At 42.2% G+C, this 21,509-nt stretch overlaps 1 protein-coding gene across 11 annotated transcripts in view; it reads right to left on the bottom strand.

The window, feature by feature from the left end:
- Window positions 1–21,509, bottom strand: part of baz2ba (bromodomain adjacent to zinc finger domain, 2Ba) — a 76,661-nt gene that overhangs the window by 16,954 nt on the left and 38,198 nt on the right. For 7 of the 11 annotated variants that reach the window (XM_067585895.1, XM_067585917.1, XM_067585945.1 and 4 more), the window contains 15 exons: window positions 15,866–16,057; window positions 11,886–12,077; window positions 11,600–11,761; window positions 10,792–10,988; window positions 10,480–10,692; window positions 9,550–10,188; window positions 6,938–7,706; window positions 6,214–6,483; window positions 4,399–4,459; window positions 4,118–4,226; window positions 3,208–3,309; window positions 2,353–2,575; window positions 1,614–1,706; window positions 491–552; window positions 141–206 (listed from right to left, as the gene is read on the bottom strand). In XM_067585895.1, the coding sequence (XP_067441996.1) occupies window positions 141–206; window positions 491–552; window positions 1,614–1,706; window positions 2,353–2,575; window positions 3,208–3,309; window positions 4,118–4,226; window positions 4,399–4,459; window positions 6,214–6,483; window positions 6,938–7,706; window positions 9,550–10,188; window positions 10,480–10,692; window positions 10,792–10,988; window positions 11,600–11,761; window positions 11,886–12,077; window positions 15,866–16,055 (3,348 nt within the window). In that variant the 5' untranslated portion in view covers window positions 16,056–16,057. The remainder of the gene's footprint in view (window positions 1–140; window positions 207–490; window positions 553–1,613; window positions 1,707–2,352; window positions 2,576–3,207; window positions 3,310–4,117; window positions 4,227–4,398; window positions 4,460–6,213; window positions 6,484–6,937; window positions 7,707–9,549; window positions 10,189–10,479; window positions 10,693–10,791; window positions 10,989–11,599; window positions 11,762–11,885; window positions 12,078–15,865; window positions 16,058–21,509) is intronic. The other 4 variants (XM_067585909.1, XM_067585923.1, XM_067585941.1 and 1 more) reach the window with 1 other exon arrangement.

The raw sequence follows: 21,509 nt of genomic DNA, 5'->3' as shown, positions 1-21,509 counted from the left end.
CTAAGAAGACGCAACTCCTCCAATGCATGCTGCTGTTCAGTAATGAGCTTTAGGAAGATTAAAACACTATAGACTGAGGGGCTGTAGCTATCCAGGAATGTTCTGCTTAATCAGAGGTGCTGTTGGATCAGATTCTGTACCTCCAAAATTTGCTGCGCCCTGAGTTCCTTCTCCATCCGAATTTGCTGAATACGCTTGATCTTTTCCTGTTAAAAAAAAAAAAAACATAATCTCTTAATATTTTAGACATTGGAAAACATCCTTAGATGAAACCACTTTCCAATCACTCTGTTCCAGCTGGGGTGGGCTAAGAGACACGACAATGAGTTTAGTACTAGCAGTAATGATGATGATTGAAAAGCAAAAGCATCAAAAAATAAGCATTCAGCATTTCCTGTAGTGCACACAGGGATGACGTGTGTCAGGACACTTTAGATAAGGAGAAAGGAAAGAAAAAGATTTGTCAGCACACACAGTAAAACAGACCCACCTGCTGCTTGAGGATCTTGATCTGCTCTTTCTGCTTCCTTCTCTCTTCCGCTGCCATGATAGCTACAAGAGTCAATTCAGTTTTACATTAGTATCCACAAAAATGACCTACATAGCAGGGATATCAACTGTATTCATGTCACAGATGATTACAGTTGTTGAGCTTTATTTATTCCGGAGGTCTCACTGAGCTCAAGGTGTATTTTACACGAGAGGCCGAGAAATTTAGAGAACTAGATCACAACTAAGGCGAGTCATCATAACACATAAAACACATTACTACTACTTTACTACTTCCAAGTAGTAAAGTGTTTAGTACAGAACAGAAATATGAGTTAAACCAACTATTTATCATCAAAACACATAAAACACAACTTATCTAACAAAAATGTTGAGATTGACAGTGTAAAAAGCTTTAGACAGATCAACAAGGAATGCTGCACACTATTGATTTTTATCAAGTTAACAATGTCATCCACAACAGTAGCTGCAGCAGTTATCACACTTTGACCAGGTCTAAACCCAGACTGCTATGGCTGGAGGACATTATTAACCTTCATGAAGGCACAGAGTTGTGAGCTGACCAGTGATTCTAGGATTTTAGACAGACAGGACATCTAAGATACAGGCAGATAGTTTTTGTTACCAGATTTATGCAATTGAACCATCTGAGCATCTTTTTCTTTACCAGCTATAAAAGCTAAATTAAAATGTGTTGTAATAGCAGGGTTACTCTGATGTCGAAAGCACAGATGATAATTGTTTTCCCTGGCAGACTGTATATTTTAATAAGTCAGTGCATTATACATTTATGAATATATTGCAGGTCTGAGAGAAGAAATTTGGTTCTGGTTTCCATCTGATGACCAAACTTTTGAAATGACATTGTATATATGTAAAAAATTAAAAGGTATTAGTATTCTGAAACCAGAATTATTCATTCACACCAGCAATAAAGATTAGTGCATAAGAATATTAAAGCATCACTATTGGCCCTACAGGGGCAAACGGTGGGGCTGGTCTTTATTACATGCATTCAGATCACTGACTGACCGATTAACCAGCACTGCCTTGCTTCCAGCCCTGTGCTCTTGTTAACGGCACTAAAAAAAAAAAGAGTTTACCTTGCTGTTTCCGGGCCTCTTTGGCTGCACGTGCCAGTGCCTGCTTTTCCAGTTTTCTCATCAGTTTCATCTGGGCTGCCTGTCGGGCTATTTCTGCACAGCGAGGGAAGAAAGGCCTCGTCAATGGGAAATTTCGGGAGAATACCTAAATGCTGCTGTAACCTGATATGGCATGTTTGACTGAGATCATCCTTTATGTTTTGTATAATTTACATAAAAACTTGAGATAGGTATTTAAAACCAATTATTTATTTTTCCCAAATGAAAAATGCATGCAATTTTTCTACTGACATTTTTCAAAATCAAGTTATAAGTGATTAAAATATTTTTTACGAGGCTACAACTGTCTATGTAATTCTGCCAGAGGGCTCTGGTGCCATAAAAGATGCTTTCACTTTGTAATCATCCTCCAACATCTGCAGTTATGTTATTATCAAAGCTAAAAGCTCAGCATAGGCAAACATCAAGAAAGACAACTTAATAATGCCCCATGATAACAACTCTGAATCATCCTGACATGTATCTGGCTATTTCTACTCATGAAATAGATGTTTTTTGTAGTACACAAGAATGACAGAAAAAAAAGATTTTTCCATATATTTACAGTAGAAATATTAAATACACAAATGAACTATTTCTGAATCTGTTCTTTGGCCTCTGCTATGTATATAATGGCTGGTTGATTAATGGAACATACACTTATGATAAACATATTTCAAGGCTCATTTCCTCTGCTAACCTTGAGCCTCTAGTTTGCGCAGAAGTTTGACCTCACTGGGACTGGGGCCCTCCGGCACCAGTGGATCGCCCACATTAGGGGGTCGCCCCTTCCTCCGTCGACTACCTTTGCCACCTTCGCTCACTGATTGACGCTCTGAATTTGGGGGGCGACCCCTCCGACCTTCCATCGCCAAAATGCGAGGAATGACTTCCTCTTCCTTCAACAGGCTCCACTGTAAACCCTGGAGAAAGAAAAAAAAAGTAGACATGGAGAAATTGGGGGGGAGGGGGGGGGTTGGGGAGGCAACAGTGAATGACTTGTTGACATATAGTACAACACTTGTGACAAAGAACAATTTAATCATTAGCTAGACTCTAATCTGGGTGTATTCCAAAGAGAGTAATAAAGTTATTCTGCAGTTTTTTTTATTATGTATCATTATATTTTCTATAACACACAGTAAAAAGCTGGCTAAACAATAAATTAAATAAGAAATACTCATTTACTGATCATCTATTTTAGGTTTTATCTAATCTGTTTTTCTTGCCCCTCAGCACTATATGTATTTATTCTGTTTCCTCTACTCTGCTTCCAATAATACACAACTATCTATTTTCTGGTTTATCTCTTTGTATCACAGACATATAACATGGCAAATATCACTGGTCACCTGTGGAAGTAATGTCAGCTGATTATTACATTTCTCCATGCACAGTGAGAGGTCTATGAACTAGAACTACTGAGGGTTTTGGTTGATTCCTATCCATGCCCTGACAGTGACTGCTGCATGAAGCTTTGCCTGCCGCTAGATGAAAAGATGAACAGGGATCAGGGAGAGAGAGAGAGAGAGAGAGAGAGATGAAAGGCAGTCACCTGGGGTCCTTCTCTGGCTTCATAGAAGTCACCAACCCTTATCTTTGCACTGAAGCTAAAATTATCACGCGTGATGCCACTTATTCCATTTCTGGATAGATACTATAGAAGAGAAAATAATAATGGCGTTGGTTTAGGCAGAAAAAAAAGTTAAATTAGCGACATTGAAAAGCAACTGGGAGGCACTAGATTGGAGGGAGTCTAAGGTTACAGTGTGCATCTGTGCAGTGCTGCTAATCATTATAAAAGCCAGGGGACAAAAAAAAGAGCAAAAGCTCTCAGGGAAGAAAAACGGTTCTGACCTTGGGGTGCACAATTCAGGCCCTTTCTTATTTATCCATGGCCATGCTAGGCTTTTTACCGCCTACTGACTGACTAGCAGTGAGTGAATGATACTGAGTAGATCGTTTTCTGTTTGGACTACTGCACTCAAAGGCAGTTGTGACAATCAGTGTATGAAGCAAACAAAGATTATAGACTATCTGTAATATACTGTGCAAATGGGGCTGAAGTTGTGCATCCCAACACTAACCATTAATCATTTTTGGGGGAGGGAGAGGTGAAAAAAGTGGCACAAGAAGTGAATCTAAGAATATCATCTCTCACTATTAGGGTCACAGAAAGCAGGGTGGGGGTAGGGGTGGGGGTGGGGGTGGGGGCGGAGTGCAGCTGGAGCAAAAGCAGAGATAATATTAAACAAATCCTGATACACAAGCATTTGTTTGAGCAATGTGTATGGGCAGTGTTGTAATCATTAGTAGACATAACTTCCACCCACAATGGCGTGATTTTGTCTTCCTGCCGATTTCCCACCCTGTTACAAACTCAACTGCCCATTTATTTTGCCTCAAAACATATGCCTCTGTATCACGGCTGTAGATAATGCTGCAGTGCAGCTACACCGAGGTACCTTCATCACATCTGGATACTGCCTTAGTTTCTTGCCGCACGGGGCGTAGTACGCCACCTCGCCCTGCGGCCGCCCAGCCGCTGTTTTGACTCTTGTTTCTCTCCGCCACCTGGGATTTTAAGAATGAAAAAACAGCAAAGTTGTTCATGAAGAACAATGTGAGTAATACATGTGAGAGCATGAGTGGATATGGGCATACAAGTGACAAAGATTTTCAACACAGTCAGAAGTGAAGCACTTCATAAGCCAGAGCTTTATTTCTCTCAGCCTCTTGTACATACCCCAACTCCAGAGGTATCATCAACTCCTTCTCATCCATCACCCTCTTCCTCTTCCCTAAGCCTGTGGAGAGACAGAGTTCAGCCATCAATTTGACAGCAAAACCCATGACTGAAAACCTCACACGTACAGTAACTGCAGTCAAACCCTGTGAACTTACTGTAATCATACCAGGCGGGTACCCTATAAAACCCTTTTCAGACATGGAATATGTCATGTTGCTGGCTTCATCTACTTGTTAAAGCGATGGCTTTTTATCATTCAGCCATAGGTGTCTTTTTCCTTAATGCCTCTTACGACTAAATTCAGAAAAGACAGAACAGAGCTGCATGCTTGTGTGATATTTGCACCTGGTGCACAAGAGGGAACAGAGAGAGAGAGAGAGAGATAAAATGCTATGATTCGGGGGATGTAGACTGGGTTTTGGTCTCTCTCAGGCTGCATCACTGATGGATTTTAAAACTTTTTTTTTTCATTGAAGTCTTAATTAATGACCACTGTAAACACAGGGGACGCTTGCCACCGCCCCTCATAATGAATCCACTGATACATTTTTGCATCAATTTTACCATTTAATGTTATTCGAGAGCAAACTCTGACGCCTGTTTTATAATGCACAAGCACTGAATGAGAGGACATTAAGTTAGCACTCCTATTAGCTCACTTCTGTATGTTTTGTTGGGGATTAATTTATTCATCCATGCAGTTAGCATGAATGATGATTGAAAATACAAGGATAGAGTCCTGTTATTATTCCGGTTGTTCAAGTTGTTTTTTTTAACCTATTCTGCCCCAGTAGCACCACAAGTTTCATAGTAGTATGACACAGATTTTACTTCATTCAAAGGAGATGCAGATAGAGATAATACATTTTTTTACCGTGATCTTTAGACACACATTTCTCTCTCTCCCTTTTTCTCTCACTGTACATGTTTTACCTGTTGTGCTACTGTAGTCTTTACGTTAATCTGACAACAACCAGTTCAGACTTGTGCTGTGTTCAAAGTGTTATGGAAATGTTACTACAGACATAGACTTAGTACCCTGAAAGAGGCTTCACACATTTACATTGGCAATCCAAACCTACATTTACCAGCACCACGTGATCACCACCATGATTAAATCATAAAACTAAAATACCATCCTTGATGAACATAAAAGTGTATTTACACCACATGGTATTGTCTAATGACCAATATCCACTTAAAAAAGCAGAAGAGAAAAGAAAATTACCTACAGCAAGGGGAAAGACAGGAATGTCTGCTTGGAACATTCCTGGCAAGCTACACATATGTCCTGTTTTTTTTCTGATCTGGGTATTCTCTTTGCATTGATAGTGCTGTGCCAAACCAGTTGTCAGGGCTCTTAGGCATGCCTCTACAGGATCTCGGAGCTCTGGTTAGATCATGACAACCAACGGCCCTCTTCCTGCCTCTCTAAAAAGTAACAATTGCTCTTTACAATCATCTGAGGATGATGGGATATTCTGTTATTCAAGAGCAGAGGCTAGCCTTTAGTAAACAAAGCCTGCCCTCTGCAGTATACTATAGCTTGCTTTGTGGTATTGTATATGGCTTTGTGATGAAAGCAAACATCTGCTGCTCACAATAAGACAGTGAGAGGTAAAGCAGTAACAGCACTGGACACATTTAACCAAATAACCAAAATTTAAGTTTAGCGCTTATAACTTCTCATACATAATTATAAATGCGCTCTCTTTTGCTGCACATCAAAACAAAGACTTATTTTCAGAACTTTTTTCCAGCATGAGGTCCCATGAAAACCACCTTTCTGCATCATATTTTTAAACACATTACCTAACGGTGAGGCTAGAGTGTAGGAGGAAGAGCCTGGAGAGCTGTGATAGGCCAAGGCACTGGAGCTGGTGACAATGGTGGGAGTCTTGATGACCTGTAGGTTGAGAGGGGAGCAGCTGGTGGCTGTGTGATTAGTTGAGGTGTTCAGTAGTTCTGGGCCTTTGGTTAGCCTGCAGGGTGTCATCTCCTTCTTGGATGATCCAGACGGCAGCAGCTTAAGCTCCTTCACTTTCTTCCCAGAGATGTCACTGTCTGAGTTGCTATCAGACTCTAAAATATGAAACCAGGACACAAAGTAGCTAAGGAGCTGATAGTTTAAAATTAATGAGGTATCAATTCACCAAAACAAATGGCGATTGAATTAATTTTTTATTTTTTTTGCAGGTTGTATTCCGAGGATTTAAAACAGATTTCTTAAATAACACTATGCAGTTACAGTTTCTCAATGGTGAGGATTTGCTACTTTTCTTCGTCTTATGTGCTAATAAACCAAATATTTTGAAATTGCAGACTGTTTGTCAGACATAACATGCAATTTAATTACGTCACCTTGAGTTTAGGAAATTGTGATCAACATTTTACTAACACAATAATTAATGAATTAAATGGGAAAATTGTCCCAAAGTGATGAAAATAATAATTAGTCGCTGTCCTAATGTTAATATTTTATGGTCAACTCTTGATTTAAATGTGAAAGTTACTTGTGTACAAAGAAGGTACCAACCTGACAGACTATCATCTGAGTCCTCCTCATCCTCCTCTTCCTCAAGGTCGTCATCCTCATCATCATCATCATCATCTCCCGAGTCATCAGATTCCTTGTTAGCAGGGAGACCAGCTGTGGGGTTACAAGTCCCAGGGATCCCCATCCCAGGAATTCCAACTCCAGGGATGCTAACTCCAGGAATCCCAATCCCGGGCTCTCCTCCACGAAACAAATCTACTAGAGACTGTACTAGGTGGTTCTGAGAGAAGCCCTTCCAGGCAGCTAAAGGGTCTGCTGCTTGTCCCTGTCCCTGTCCCTGTCCCTGTCCGAGCCCTGGTGCCTGTCCCTTACCCTTGGGGGTCTTGCTCTTTCGGGATCCATGGCCTGTGGCATGGGGTGAGGTAGTGGAGGGCTGTGACGGAAGTCCAGCCTGGGCGGTTGCTTGGGTCCTACTCGCCCCTGTGCTCAGATTGACAGGCATTGACCCAGCATCAGAGTCGCACTGAGGGGACTTGCCTTGAGAGGCAGAGTCTTTGCGAGGTTTGGTGATGAGGGCCAAAGGTGCGTCCTGAGTGGTGCTTTGGATGACTCCATTGGGGTGATGGGGTTCAGGAAGCCCCAGCAGGGCACTCGATAGGAAGAGGTTGGAGTGATTGTTCTGGGGTGGAGGAGGTGGAACGGGTGGCAATGGCGATGAAGACAGAGACTTCCTCTTGGGAGACCTGTTTGGCCCCTGCTGCTGCTTCTTTAGCTCAGCTGGGAACGTCTGCCCTTGGGACATGAGAGTCTGGGAATAGAGGAGGAGGAGAGAGGGAGAGAACGAGGAGAGGCAGGGAGTCAAGGGCAGGGAGGGGGAGGGAAAAGCAAAATAAGAGGAACAAAGAAAGGTTAGAAAAAAAATTTGAAAAGAAATGGGACAAAGTGGAGTTGCTCTAGCTGTCAGTTCGCATCACTGTTGATTGTTTGAGCAGGTGACAAAATTACAATGCCGAACACTGGTACAGTTAACTGTGTCTAAGCTCCTTTCTGGGAAACAAAAAGAACATAAATGCAATAACCAAAGGCATTGTACTCAGCCAAGTTCACAAAAAGAGACACTGAGTATCTCTCTAAAATTGTAATTATTTGTCTTCACATTTGAAAAGCTCCGTCATCATTATCATCATGCAGCTGGGCATGTTTGCCTTTTTACACTGATGACAAGTTTGGTTCAATCTGTGTTTAAGCAAAAGCAGGTTAGACTTTAACGTTGCACTTTCAACTGGATGTGATATGAAGTGAAACAAATCAATTTCACAGACCATGAAATACAGTAACAGTGCTGAAACCACAAGGGGAATTTAGTTCGTTGTAAACTTCTCGGTGCTGGTAAAACAGAAAAAGGGAAATGATTTTCACAGAATAAGCTGATCTCAATAGGTTTAGCTTATTGATTACTTTGCTATCGTTCATATTTCATCTGATTAAACTGTATTTTGTAGTAAAAAGGAAGAAAATTTCAACTTTTATACCATTTTATCTGGGCTGACAAAAAACATAAATAATACAGTAGCGTGTCTACAGAGCCAAAGTCTGCCTCAGAATGATAATGAAACTCAAAGCATTAACCTTTTTATCAACAGGCTAATCTTTGTAGCAGCTGATTGTCTGTAACTACTATAAACGAAAAGTGTGAAAAACATAAGGCAAACCACAGAAACACATAGATCATAGAGCACTATATTTGGGTTGTAATAGCTTTAAGGTTAAGATGTGAGAGAGCTATAACTTGGGCACAAACACAAACACTGTTCCACCAGTACCGTACAGATCTATAAAAAACACTTTTCTAAATACTAGAATAACTTGTGAAGATATTACACTACTCTGTGCAAAGCTGGAGGATATCAAAGACAAATGGCTGCACACTGAAAGATTTGAACATTCCTAATTTTCATTTCACATCAACAATAACTTATATGTACGTATATAGCCAATAACTACTGCACACAATGACAAAACATTCAGTTATTTATAGTCTAGACCCTTTCCTCTCCCAGATGGCAGACTTTCATGCAAAATTTATACATTTCTTTAATGTCTGGTTGTATTTCTGCATCCAATCCCAGTGCCCTACAAGTTTACTCTTAAGTACTGCCTCCTCAGCTATATACAAATTAAATCTCTGATGTTCAACTACAGTCGTAAGAGTTTGCTCATGGCCATGCTGTAATTCTAAAGAGGCCCTTTAGATCATGATTCCCTCTGATACAAAATTCCAGTTTCTTGTGAATGAGAAACTGCAACAGTCAATGTTATGATTTCATTTTCAAATTTAGTGTGCAGCTTCACCAGCAACAGTTCTGTAGCTGTCTGCAGGCTGCTTGGATTTTGTGTTATGGTAAATGAACACCAGATTAAAAAAAAGTGCTGGTTATCATGTGGTATACATGAAGAAAAAGAGGGAAAGATAACTCCACAGTCAGATCCAGTGGATAATATATTTCACTGTCATCTCATTTTGGGGAAATGTTTGAAAGGTTAAATGTCTCTCTCTCACAGTAATACGCACTGTGACATATGTGTGTCATTTGTGTGGATAAATGTTGTAAGAAATTACATTATTCAACTGTTGTTTTAGGTTGGCTTACCTGTTTGAGCCTGAACTCATTGATCTGCGCAAGTGAGGCTTCCAACATTTTCCTCCTGTTGGCTTTGGCAGTGCCAGGAGCAGCGTGCTGACGTGGCTTCTGCGAGGACTTCTGGGAGGTTGTTACAGATGAGGTCAAACCAAAAGGTTTCGGGGAGGTAGACAGTGGGAGAGTCGAACGGGGTGGAGAGGGCACAGAGAGAGGCTTGGGGGAGGAGCAGAGGGAGAGAGGCAGGTGCTGGGGGGAGGAGGAAGGCAGCAGTTTGGGAGGTTTGGGAGAGGCACTGCTGGAGAGTGCCTTTGGAGATGTGGTGAGGGCTATGGGGGAGGAAGACGGTGCAGACTCCCTACGGGGCTGAGTGAGGAGAGCCAGGGGCTTTGAGTTGGCAGCCAGGCCAGTGGACTGAATCACACTGAAGTGTTGCTGTGGCCCCTCTGTCCGGGACCTGGAGCTGTGCAGAGCCAGTGGTGAGGCTTGGGATAGGGCAGGAGGGGAGACAGAGCAGGGTAGGGGCACGAGGGTTGGGGGGTTGGAGGAGACCTTCTGGGTCTGGTTGTCTTTCTTGTCCTGGGGCTCCGCTGTGGAAACCCCAGAGAGTGGTCTGTCAGTCTTTGCGGTTCCAGTGCTTGGTATCAAAACCTGTGGAGCAAATGAAATAAAAAAAACTGTTGAAACAAAGAATAGCCTTATGGTATGATAATTTATTTTAATTCATTCAACATTTGGGCTCTGTTTTAGTGAATGAAGGCACTGGGCCCTCAGTGCAGTCAAGTGTGCCATGACCAGTGAGGCCAAGGGCATGCTGGCTTCGTGCTGTGTTTCCTGCTTTGTGCACCCGCACACAAATGACACCCTTTGTCTCTATAAGTCATTATTTTAGTTTAACAAAAAAATTTTTTTTCCCCCCGATTATTTACTGCTCTTCTTTACCTTTGATTTCTTCTTTGTCCGCTTCTCAGAGTCTGACAATTCACTCTGCTTGTCTTCTTCTTCGTCATCCTCATCGTCATCATCATCGTCTTCATCATCCTCTGCAAGGTCTTCCAGATCACTGCTGAGGGACCCGTCACTTGAGCTGTCTGAAGATGTGCCTGATTCACTGTTGCTCACCACAGAAGTGTCTACTGCCTTCTTGCGTGGCTTCTGAGTTAAGAAAAAAAAAAAATTCAAGAATCATCCTCACTGTATAAATGCTTGAGCTCTGTGTTTCAAATTGTAGAGTTTCTAAAACCCATTACTGACCCTCTCTTTAGGTTTTTGGATCTGCTTTTCCGCCATCTCTGCTGGGTTATTCTGAGGGCTGCTACGGTGACTATTGGAGGGCTCTGCACTTTTGGTTGGCTTGGTCGATGTCTGGACAGGGGCCGGACTTGCAGAAAAGCTTCCCGATTGTGTGGTGGGAGGACAGACTCCACTGCCATTTACTGCCCCATTCACCCCTAGAAACACAAAAGACTTTGGTTTCAACTCAAATCTATCATTTCAGAGAACTTTCCTACACAGGATAATGAAATATCTGGCACTAAGTGCAGAATGCAATGAGACTACTAAAAATATTGATTTATACATGTATCTCATCAAACATGCTGGCTGCGAAACACACAAGCCCAACATGAGTGGTTTACATAATAAAAGATAAATTAAAAGATACAGTGAAATTAAAATAGTGCAAGAAACAGAGATTACGAGAGGGAACACAAGGGAAAGGGCGGGAGAGAGGGGTTGACAGAATCACTAAGTGAGGACTGAAAGTCATTAAATTTGTCTAGAAAAGGAGAAATCTCATCACAGGCCAAAGTGGGTTTAGGTTGTGGAAGAAAACGAGAACACACATATTGAGATAGTGGGAGAGGAGAGAGAGAGGTTAGGTTGTTTATTCTCAGTGCAAAGTCACAGTATCTCGTACAAAAGTAATTCATTAATACTTCAAAAGAAAGCATTATACATATGACAGGATGATACTGAGGAGAATCATGTTTTCATGTTGTCTGTAAGTGTTTGTAAGTGAACTGTAGGAATCAGTATAAGGGTCTTTTTGACAGTGCCGTACCTTTAGGTGGAGCATGGCTGTTCTTGCTGGGCATCCTGATCTGAACAGGACTGGCGCTGTGGTTGGGCTGGATATGGGGGGTGAAGAATGGAGGGAAGCCGATGAAAGAAGGGAGAAAGGCAGCAGCTCCCCGTCCATGGGCTTCAGCAGCTCGCCACCACTCTGTTGGAGAGGAGACAGTACAAGAGAAAACAAGAAAGGGAGTGAATTGTAGAAACATACCCATTTAGCAAATAATTGCTTCCCCCACACCCCCCGTTCTCCAATCTTGAAGTCCCCGTCTTACCAGAGAGGGCTCCTAGCTGGGGGTGGGCAGCCAGAGCAGCTGACATGCCAAGGGAGCCCAAGCCTCCAAACTCAGGCCTGCCTGCTGCGGCAGTGTAGATGGCTCCGAAGGCTGGGTGGTTGACCAGAGGAAAGGCACTTGACAATGTGGAGCCAATGAAGGGCTGCTCTCCTGCTGCTCCAAACAGACGGCCTGAGATTAATCCAAACCAAAGAGGAGGACGTGTTCAAATGTTTTCAAATGCAATCCATAACAAATACTTGTGTATGACAACACACTGGCAAACGGTAAAGAGCAAAAAGTGGAGAAAAGTTCACAGCTTTTGACTTATTCCATTTCTTAATAAACACACGCTCTCCTCTGTTCCATAAAAGAGCAATGATTATGACAGTTCGACCTTTGAGTTTCCACCACATCTTAAAACAAGAATTAACATAAACCTGCTTCTTTCACAGTTAGTGGGATACTGATTTGTTAACAGAGTTTTTTAGTTGATAGTTATAACGGCATATTTTCTTGATAATTCCCAGTATTCAAGCTCTAGGAGACAGAGAGCTCTTCACATACACAGATACTGACTGAACAGTCCCGTATTTTAGGATTAAAAGATGAATTCCATACAGGAGGTGAATTTTGCTTTGAACTCTAGAGTCTAAAAATACTCACTTCTGACTTAATTTCACTATTTGTACATATTTAACAATTATTTTTCTTCCATAAAGTGCAATTTAAGGACAGCTGACAGTTGTTTATTGCACCTTTAGCACCGCTTATTGGCCTACTTTTTGTTTTGTACTGTATATGTTTATCTGTGCGGACTCAGAACATTGCTCTCGAATTACATCACTTGATATAAGAGAAAAAAAACTTGATTTAAACAGCTTTTGAAACTGTCACTTCTTATCCACCTGACTCTAGAAGAATTAAAATGCCGAACAACTTACCTCTATTTGTGTAAGAATTAACTTACGTTTCAACTTTCACTGAATGCGCACTGAACTTAAATTTAAAAGGTAGCTGCAGTGTCTACAAGTATATGACAGGCAGTCTATTGCTTCTGCATGATGCTTATGTCTATACAATAAAAGATTGAAATTACAGAGCATTTTGCCATAATCCAATTTAAGCACTGGACTATTTGTGTATTGATACTTCTTCCATTTAGACTGAGCGTCAGAATATACTGCGCTGTGACAAAGACTGGATATTCTAAGTGAGAATAAGAAGTGTGTGTATAAGGTGTAAAAAGCTAACCTCTTTCTATCCTTTTGGTATTCAATTTCAGCACAGAAGAATACTTCATCAACATCATCATCTTCTAGCGTTTTCCTGAGCACAATCATTTCTGGCAGGGGCGACTGCCACGTATTACCTCCTCCCAGAGTCAGATGCAATTTGGTGTGAGCATATTTCATGCAAATTCAATTTCTATTCCAGAAAAGGAGAGCAAGCCTGCTTGATGCCTCTGCATAAGCCAAGTAATACACATGCAAAAAAGTGATGACTGAAGAAAAGGAAAGTGTTGTGCACGGTGCTGATGAAAATGTCAAACTACTATACACTTGCACACACCACAGAAATGTAAAACAGAGTGACACTGAAACACAGTGTTTTTTGAACTAATGCAGTCTGGGATCTAATTATCTAGAGGGAGACTTTACACAGCAGGGGCAGTTATGTATGTTCAATACCAAAACAGCCAAGAAGGCTGTAAATGAACATGATTCTATATATACATCTCAGAGACTATTTTTAAGCGAGAATCAAACTGCATGTGGTTACGTGGCAAGAAACAAAGCCTTGCCAGCGTGCCAGCAGTGTGACGTATAGGAGTATAGCCCTTTGTGTTGGCTTCAAGGCCCCCCTCTACCACAAGACAGCAAAATCTGCCTTTTGAATGTCATTAGAACATGCTGAATATGTAGAGCCCGCCTTGCCAGCGTCAGCTAGCGGATACGAAGATAAACGACTGCAGTGCAACCCCCAGAAAGGCCAGCCACAGCATTCACTTGTGCCTGGGGTGCCCACCTCTCCCCCAGCACCCCAACACCCCCCAACCCCCCCCCCCACTGCACACCCCTTTCCTTTCCAGGCAACACAAAGTGACATCTGCAAATGCCTTTTCAATATTAATGCAGGCTTCCAGAAGGCGAATAATTAAATCTAAAATTTGAAGCGAGAAAGAAGCACAGGAAAGACATACCTAGGATTACCTACTCTCTCTCTCTCTCTCACTGTCTCTCTCTCTCTCTCTCTCTCCCTCGCCCTCTTTCTCATTCTGTTTCAATCCTTCCTCCACTCTGACAAACTGCACCGCCTGCTTTTTTCATGTTTGGATGCTGCCGAAGGGGGATTAATTTGTTGTTTGTTGCAGTCAATCAAATTTCCACAGACAGATTTAAGTTAATTGCATCCGTGAGTTGATCCCAGAAGGAGAGAGTGCTACGAGCACCGATCAGCTTTTATTCTCCAAGTGATATCCTCATCAATGACACACACGCGCATGCACACAAACACATAAAGTCCATGCTCATTTTAATGTTCTTCAGATTTTTTTTTTTCTGAAGTGTTATTGGCACATTGGCAAAGAACCTTGAATCAATGCCTGCACATTCTGTGATGATACTGTATCTCTGCAATGCATAATTACTGATGTTACCTGCTTACACAATACACTTGACATATTCTTGTTGTTTGGGCTGAGAATGTTTTTCCTTCTAATGATGCTAAGATGTGGGGAAAGCAACTCTTTCAGTTTATATCTATGTATATGTTTGAGTTACAGTCCGCACACTGGAAAAGGCATTTTATACAAAAGAAATGGCTGGCTTGATTCTCACAAAGCGCAGCAGAAGTTCAGAGCTAACAGCCTGCCTCTCAGCATTTCATTTGACGCTCAGTCCAAAATCGCTTATCTACAAAATCTGAGCACACGTAATGGCACAGAGGGATAAGGGGGATGTATAATGCATAAGGAGGAGACGCTCCTAATGGCTTCTTCTTTGGGGCAACACTAAGGAGATGGAGGACAAAACAAGGGGTTTTATTTTACTCTTTCCTTCTTCCTCTTCTTGTAACAGAGAGAAAACACAACAATCATGGAGAGAGCTGGATACATGCTCTTTCCTGCTCAGTGCAATCTTTGTGTGTGTGTGTGTGTGTGTGGTGTGTGTGTGTGTGTGTGTGTGTGTGTCTATAGCAGGCCTATGAAAAAACAGCAAGACATTAAGAGATGAGGAGAAAGAGAGCATGAGCAAATGATTCACTCACTCTCACAAGGGATATTTGAAAAACACACAGAGATACAAACACAAACACACACACACACACACACACACATGCACACACACCAAACATATACACTCCTCTTTGCCTAATGGCTTTGACCAATACATAGAAAGGAGGCTGGATGCTGGACAGGACTGACTAGACACTGAGTGGCTGACAAATGTTAAATCATGCAGGCAGAAGCTCTCTCTCTCTCTCTCTCTCTCACTCACAAACACACACACACACACACACAGACACACACACACACACATGCATGCACAGTGTCGTGCTGAGCCTGACTCTGAGGCAGCTGGAGCCAGAGAGCTGAAGGTTGTCAGGAGACATGGCGAAGCATGTGTGTGTTTCTCACACAAAAGAGCCCCCTAATTGTTTGGGATTCATTAATGCAGCAGCTTTTCAATTGCAACCCAAGCTGTCAGGAAAAAAAAATCCTTGTAGCTGGGAGAGAGGTGTATTCACACAGGCTGCAAAATAACTGTATAATTAATACGGGAGGAAACTCATTTTTCATGGTAAAGAAATGAGGAGGATTCTGAATGCTATCAAGACATGAAGGTGACCATATTCGGCATGTTTGTTTTTTTTTTTATGGTTACATGGAAACTGTTTGCAACGTGTGCTGGTATTTTTGCACGCATGGTTTTAGAGAGAAAGAAGATCGACAGGTGGACAGAAAGAGTGATTCTTACCAGAGGTGCTGAGTGCGGATCCCAGTGCTGAGGGGCTCGGGGCCAGGCTGCTCTTAGAGTGGGGCGCAGGGGATGACGAAGAGGAAGAAGAGGAGGAGGAGGAGGAGGAGGAGGAAGAGGCCGCAGGGGAGGAGGTGCGAGCAGCAGACAGGGTGGGCACAGGGGAGGCCAGCCGCTCTCCAGACTCCATATCTGTCAAACACAATCCAATCAGCAGGGTTACAATAGCAAAGCACACCCACCCACACACATATACACACACACACACACAAATACATACTGTCACACATACACAACATATTCTAGCACACACACGCACACACACACACACACATGCACACACGCACACACATCTCCTGACACTTTTCCTTTCACATCTCACTTCCCCTGAACAATATTTCTATTTAGCCATGCTCACTGGCTCCCAGCCTCTATTGATTCTATATGGGGTAGGAAGGAGGATAACATCTTTAAGGACTCTGATACAGGACAACAAAGCAAGTTTTACATTTTGATGCAAGAAAAACACCAGAGAGAACGTGGTCTGCAGCAGGGCAGGCACCGTTAAAGAGAACTCGCTCTTGTTGAAGCTGAAGTAGGATGTTTGGAGTAGAGGGTCCACTCGGTTCTAGGTCCAATACCCGAGTGGATCCGAACCAACCCGAGTGTATGCAGTATCAGCTCTGATCATGTGGTATGTCACGATCACCACGGGAGAAAACGACGTGTTTTGAGTGAGAGGAGAATGTAAACTGTGAAGTGAATCGACGTGAAGAACAAGTAAAAGGAAAAAGAGAACAAGGAGGTAAAAACCGAATGGAACATCAGCTGTTTGCTCCTGTTTTATGCAAATAGTCGACATACATGAGAGAATGGTTCTGAAAAGGGAACTGAAGATGAACTTATTTTAAGAAAATCTACAAGATACAAGATTTATGCTGTTGAATTGATTTTAGAATTTGATTCACAGATATTACATTTATTATTAATTTATATTAAATAAAATAAAGAGTAAATAGGTCAGAATATTGTCTTTTGTCTGTCTGACACCCAGTAAGCAACAGAAGGTTTTATTGCTGGTACAGGAGGTAGAGAAGGATTTTTAGTTATTATATTATATGTTATGTGTGTTTGAAGTATATAAACAAATCATTTTTGTTTCTATGACTTTACATTCGTTCTTAGGGAATTATTATTATTATAATATTGCTGCTCTTTCCCACAGCGGCCGCTTGCTAATTGATGGAATTAATTGATAGCGCATCAGGCCGCTGCTGGTGTTTATGTTCCCTCTCTGTTCAGGTTTTTTTGAGTCGACCGCATTTTGGATCGGGTCTATTGTGTCCGGGTCTATTCAGGTCAGGTCTCTCTTTTTGAAAATTAATTTCTGCACATCAGTTTCGGGTAGGTTTTCCACGGGTTTGTTTGGGTCGGGTCCAACATTTTGGACCCGTGAAGACCTCTAGTTTGGAGTGACGAAGGTTAGTGGAAAAACTCAGAAATAAAAAACACATTATTTGCTTTTTTCCCCTCCTTTTCCCTCCCTAAGACTCATACGCCAGCACACATGTGCAAACAAACTCACACACACTCACGCACACCTGTGTTTGACAACCAGGATCCCTTTACACCTCCTTGATGAAAAAGAATGTCATTTAAATTTAAGAGCTCTTTGAGGCCTTTAAAGACAACATTGCTCCCTGAGTCCTTTCAGTTGGAAGTAGAACTAAATGGAGAGGCTTTTAAATGACGGGTGCATTAACCAACACAGCAGCTTTCCATTACGAATCTCACAGAGTCGTCATGCCAGCCATTATCAAGCAACCAACAACATAAACCCTTACAAGAAACATTTGGCCATTCTGCAGCCAAATATTTTACTTACATTATTCAACTTTAATCCCCTTTTGCTTACAACCGAGAACACAATGTGGCTGTGTCCACACAGCCGCCAACTTGTGCAACCAAATAAACACTAAACGGTACCAAAACACATGAATTTACACACACACTGACACATTTAAACCCCCATTGCACACACACATATACACACACACACACAGACAAAATCACCTCCCCTGTCTATCACATCAACCTGACTCTTTTTCTCTCTTCTCCTTTTCCATATCCCTCTGCCTGACACTAATCCAGGACTGAAAATCCCCTTCAAAAGCACAGTTTGCAGATTGTGTTTTACAGGCAGGCTTTGTTATTGTGTCATTACACATAAACAGTTTCTGCCTCCATCTCTCTTTCCTTCCCCTCTCTCCTGCCACCCCTCCGCCACCCTCCCTCCCTCTCTCCTCTGCAGTGGGAGCAGAGCCACTGATTAAATCTCTGAGACAAAAGCTGCTATCCTCTGAATATCAAGTATCAGCCTTTCGCCAGGAGCAACACTGACAAGAGAGAGGGAGAGTGGGAGAGAGAAAGAGAGAGAGAGAGAGAGAGAGAGAGAGAGGGGGAGAGGGAGAGCGAGAGGCACGGATGACAAGAAAACCTGCTGCAGTCCACAGGGAGGAGGCTGGTGTGCCATCGGACTTGGGCAGCCATGACTGCCATTGCTGCAGTGAAAAAGATGGCGGTAGTGTAATTATGAGCAAGGTCAAAGGTCCTACATATGGCCCCTCACGCAAGGTGACGAGATGCGGGCTAAAGAGACAAATTATCAATCGGAATGGCAAATAAATTAATGTTACAAGAAATAGTGGATTTCTGGTTGTGTGAAGATTAAGTGTTTTATTATAATCCCAATCAAAAACTGTTACCTCTCTGTCACATTTTGTTGCATGAATGCCTGTCACACTCTGTGCTCCTTCACTTCGGCTGTCACCCTTTAAATGTCAGGTTAGGGTGGAAAAAAAAAACATGAAAAAAATGGATTCTTTCACAAGATAAAAAAAAAAAAAAAGAGTGATACCCGTGGTTGCTCCTGACAAAAAATGTAAGTATCATGAGAAGTGTGATGAAAATGGAGAGGAGCTGTGGCCCTTCATAATTATCATAATGCACATGAAAACAAAAGGCTCGTGTCTCAGAGGACGAGCGAGCTTATGTGGTGTCAGCTGGTAAGTGAAGCGGATCATTCTCTACCTTTTCAGGGAGAAAGAAAAACAGAGAAAGAGAGAAAAAGAGATACAAAGATTGAGGGGGGAAAAAGGATAAGAAAGACAATATACTCTGATTTTGTTGTGGGAAAAAAAAAAACAGACAGACGAAAGGAAAAGAGTGGAGAAGATGAAGGACAGGCTGTAAACCGTTCCTGTCGTTTCTCAATATCTGCACTTAATGCCTCGCCTTGTCAAATCGTGATGATGTGAACAGAATTGATTTCCCCCCCTAACAAACAACAAAAAAGCAATCCCTCCTTTGCAGAGGTGTAAAGCAGAGCTACCCTCCCCCTCATCTCCTCTCATCTCTCACAATCTCTCAAAGGGCCTCTTTCTGGGGATGAGAGATGGAGAGAGAAAGGACAGCGGGGGGAAAAAAAACGACTGCGAGGCAAGTCCATCTTCCTCAGACAACTACAAACTGATCACTTAGTGCAATTAAATCTAATAACAATAATAAGATTGAGCTCGGCAATGTACCACCAAATGCACAGCCACAACAATGATTGCAACAATAATGGAGCGCCAAGGTATTTAAGGATCCAATCCTGACTTAATTATGAGAAATTAAAATGGATTTAGCATCAGAATTAGCTTGATTTTATAGGTAATTAACGGCACACCACAGTGGCGGTTATAAGGCAAGCGTTATAATCTCCGTGAACGGCTAAATCAATTTGACTTGAACAACACCAACCAATCAACAAGGAGCGGTGCAACCAGAAACAGCAGGTCTCGCAGATGCAAGGAGAGTGAGAATTTATGCTAATGGCTGAACTATGATTTATAAGATGTGTTCCAGCGCCGGATTCACAGTCACGTCCACAAATACAACACAGCACCCAGCTGTCAACGCGTGCAGCTAATAGTGGTTGGATGCAACGGCCCTTCAGGAGATAGTGTAGCTATAAACAGCTCTGCGGTTTTATGATTGCATGTGGCCTTCATATAGGAGCCTTCACATGTCAGTATCATCTGAGAGGAGGGTAGAATTGTATACAGGAGTGTGTGCGTTTGGCGGTTGCGTATTGGCCTGTGTTTCATGGTATATGGCCTTACAGCATGCATTTGTTTTGTGGTGCATGTATGTAACGGTGCTCAGTTATGCGTGCAGCGGTTTTACAAAAAAAAAAAACTGCCGATACATGTGCCTATAGAAGTGTGTGTGTGTGTGTCACAACCTCAAACTATTCAACCCCTTGTGTGTCTTAGTCCTGCCCCTTTTCCTCCTTGCCCCTTCAACACGAACACACACACACACACACACACACACACACACACACACAGTAACAGATGGCTGATACTAACTGAGATAATCCGCCAACAGAGTCATCAGCATGGATCAGTGGTAATCAGAGTGTGGACACAATGTCTCTTCTCCAGCCGTAATGGAAGGAGCGCCTGGCGCAAGAGAAGGGAGATGCATTATTCCCTGTGATGCCCTGACCCCATTCAAAGGCACACGGTGGCTCCCAGCTCTCCTTCTTTTTTCTCCTTACCGCAGCCGACAAAAACTGTATCATCGCTGCTTCCGTAACGTTCCCTCTCTCCTCTGGATCTCTTACTCCCTGCATTTTGTTGTGATCTGCGACTGTGTCCGACACAGACCCTCTATTTAGCTCTGTCCTGCTCCGAGCAGCTAACAAGACAAATGTCAACATAGCAGTTGTGTCATTATGACTGTCACTGGTAAAAAAAAAAAAAAACAAAACAAAACAAAAAAGGAGATCAGTATGAGTAATCAACCATTAGCACTTCTTGTTTAATCAGCATATGGAAGTCATTGCTTTTTAAAACTTCTGCATCATTCAGCGTTACTCAGTAAAAACATATTGATTTGTTTTTATATTACCATTTCCAGTAAATAAGGAAGTTCCTCCTGAGAATGGTTAGTACTTGTCTAGTATCCAAAGGCTCCTCTGCTTACTGGGTGACAAACCGTCAGTCATGACTCATTACTAAAATGCCCTGTTATTGCCACACACACACACACACACACACACACACACACATACGCACACACACACACTAACGTACTTTCTGTCGCAGTTGTGCTTGTAAAAGCAAGATCATTGACAGCTGACTGAATCAGCTTTAACAGCTTTTATTTCTGGCTTTATGTAGCTGTTGCTCTGAGTCTGAACTTTCCATTTCTTTTTGTGTTTGTGTATGTTCGTGTGGGTGTGTTTTTGTAGGCACGACATGTGCATATGGATGTGGATGTTTGTACTTTGCATGCTTGTTGGCAATGAACACTAATTGAGAAAGATCATCTTGCTTATAGCGGAGTGCACGCACAAGCTTGCTTGACCCCTTTTCTTCTCCCTTCATCCCTCCCCTCCCTGCACACACCTCGATGGCCAGGAAATGACATAACCAGGCGTCTTGGCAAAAATTAAGTGACAACCTTTGTCCAGAGTCAAACATCTACTAAGAGAACATTTAAAGAGACAGTATATACTGTATGATATTATACTGATATTATGATATTATACTTCACCTTCAACAGTCATAACAGAAATTGTGCAATTTCTTCT

This window comes from Thunnus thynnus, chromosome 1 (genome assembly GCF_963924715.1).
Source record: "Thunnus thynnus chromosome 1, fThuThy2.1, whole genome shotgun sequence".
NCBI classification, from domain to species: domain Eukaryota; kingdom Metazoa; phylum Chordata; class Actinopteri; order Scombriformes; family Scombridae; genus Thunnus; species Thunnus thynnus.
Note: the sequence above shows the minus strand (reverse complement) of the source record. Positions and strands in the feature narration are given on the sequence as shown.